The following is a 2,500-nucleotide window of genomic DNA, read 5'->3' on the forward strand; positions in this document are numbered from 1 at the left end:
CAGTGAAATTATGGAGTTTTGGGCTCACACACAGCTGCACTTAGAAAATAATTTACTACCTGTGAGCGAGGATCAAAGTGATATTTCTAATAGATAGACCATTTAAACTGAAATATAACTACCATATCACCTATTGCACGTTTCATATTAACTGCTTTGGAAATCCAAAGCATCTAGTGATATGGGTCTGTAGATGTCCATATTGGTGATATGGGTCTGTAGATGGCCTTACTGGTAATATTGGTCTTTAGATGGCAGGTGCTTATTTTTAGACTGCAGGTGTTTAATGTTCGCATCGCATCAGTTAGACAATAGCATCAGAATGGTGATGTTCCTTGTGAGGTGTTTAATGTTAGCATCACATCAGTTAGACGTTAGCATCTGAGTGATGCTCATTATGAGGTGTTTAATGTTGGCGTCGCATCAGTTAGACGATAGAATCAGAATGGTGATGTTCATTATGAGCTGTTTAATGTTGGCATCGGATCAGTTAGACGATAGCATCTGAGTGATGCTCATTATGAGGTGTTTAATGTTAGACGATAGCATCTCATCATGGCATCAGAGAGATGCTGATTGTGAATGAGTTAGAGAAGGGTGCTTTAAGACTCTCCCAGAGGAAAGAGATAAAGAGAGACTGAGTGAGATGAAAGAGACAAGGATGAGGACACAAGAGGTACGGTGATGACTGTGTGTGTGTGTGTGTGTTGTTGGTAGAGTGCAGGCTAGAACTATTCATTTAGTAGTGTGTCCGTGGCAGCCTTGTGACAGGCAGATCGATTTTTATCTGATGTTTTTTACTATAAGAGCAGAGAGTGCCGTCTCCTCTTCCCATCTTCTCCTCTCCTCTCCAGACACACACAAACGCACTGACATACACACACATACACACTCTCACATACACATACAATCTGATAGGCACACACACACACACACACACACACACACACACACACACACACATACACACACACACATTTACTAGCACACACCGACACACACTGATAGGCATGCACACAGTCACAAACCAACAAACAGGGTACACGCAAGCTATCTGACAGACATGCACATACACACACATACACACACACACACACTCACACACACACACACACACACACACAGAAAGAGAGACACACTGATACACAGCATTCTAAAGAGGAACAGTATCGCTCTGTTCTCTGTCCTCATCCCTCTCTTTCTCATTTCAGTCTCAGCCCTCTCCTCCTCTTGTGTGTGTGTGGGTGTGTGTGTCTGTGTGTACTCATCTCTATCCTCCTCCCCTAGCGTCCATCGTGGCCCAGAAGTGGTGGTGTCAGATGCAGCCATGTGTGGACGGTGAGGAGTGTAAGGTCTTGCCCGATCTCACCGGCTGGAGCTGCAGCACCGGCAACAAGGTCAAAACCACCAAGGTCAGTGCACAGGTCAAAGCTCAAATCTCAGAGACGAACAACAGTTCAAAGTTCAAGTGTAGTCACACAAGTGAAATTAAAATGCTGCTATTCTTGATTGTTTTAATAAGGGTCATTACAGATCAACAGGCCAGACAGCTAAAAGTCTGTGTTAAGACATTTCCTGTGAGAAAATCATTACAGATCAAAAGGTCAGACAAAAGTTTGTGTGTGTGTGTGTGTGTGTGTGTGTGTGTGTGTGTGTGTGTGTGTGTGTGTGTGTGTGTGTGTGTGTGTGTGTGTGTGTGTGTGTGTGTGTGTAGAAGAGAGTATCTAGTGGGCTCAGTGAAGCTCTTCTAGATCCCTACTGAAGAGTAAACAAAACATTCCCACACACACCCACACCCACACCCACACACACACACAAACACACACACACACACACACACACACACACACACACACACACACACAGACAGACAACCAGTGCATTGAAAAAGACATGACAAATGAAAGTGAGCAATAAAGCACAGCAGAGAAATGATACATAATTACAGTAAACCTTTTTATTAATGGTTGTGTAGTCGCTGCTTGTGTCCAGAATACACAGGTCTGATGTGACATGGACATCATGGTGTAGTTATCACCTGCTGGAGCTCTGCTAGTGTAGTGGTGCTAAAACTAGCACCTGCTGAAGCTCTGCTGGTGTATCGGTGCTAAAGTTAGTGCCCTCTGGAGCTCTGCTAGTGTAGTGGTGCTAAAGTTAGTGCCTTCTGGAGCTCTGCTAGTGTAGTGGTGCTAAAGTTAGCACCCGCTGGAGCTCTGCTAGTGTAGTGGTGCTAAAGTTAGCGCCCGCTGGAGCTCTGCTATTGTGGTGGTGCTACAGTTAGCGCCCGCCGGAGCTCTGCTATTGTGGTGGTGCTACAGTTAGCGCCCGCCGGAGCTCTGCTAGTGTAAGGGTGCTAAAGTTAGCGCCCGCTGGAGCACTACTACACTGCATCTCATATGGCATACTTCTGTACTTAAAGCGATGGTTCGGAGTAATTTCACCCTAGGGTCCTTTGCACCATGACCCGAGCCAAACACCCTCCCAGAACCTTTTTTCCCTT

The 2,500-nt window shown here is 45.4% G+C and overlaps 1 protein-coding gene across 1 annotated transcript in view; it reads left to right on the forward strand.

The window, feature by feature from the left end:
- Positions 1-2,500, forward strand: part of tafa3b (TAFA chemokine like family member 3b) — a 134,362-nt gene that overhangs the window by 122,823 nt on the left and 9,039 nt on the right. The window contains exon 4 of the mRNA XM_076276757.1: positions 1,288-1,424. Within this exon, the coding sequence (XP_076132872.1) occupies positions 1,288-1,424 (137 nt within the window). The remainder of the gene's footprint in view (positions 1-1,287; positions 1,425-2,500) is intronic.

Source organism: Alosa pseudoharengus, unplaced genomic scaffold, assembly GCF_046254945.1.
Source record: "Alosa pseudoharengus isolate Yale_2024_CS ecotype anadromous, Long Island Sound unplaced genomic scaffold, YU_APseudo_1.1 YU_APseudo_1.1_scf_9, whole genome shotgun sequence".
Classification (NCBI taxonomy): domain Eukaryota; kingdom Metazoa; phylum Chordata; class Actinopteri; order Clupeiformes; family Clupeidae; genus Alosa; species Alosa pseudoharengus.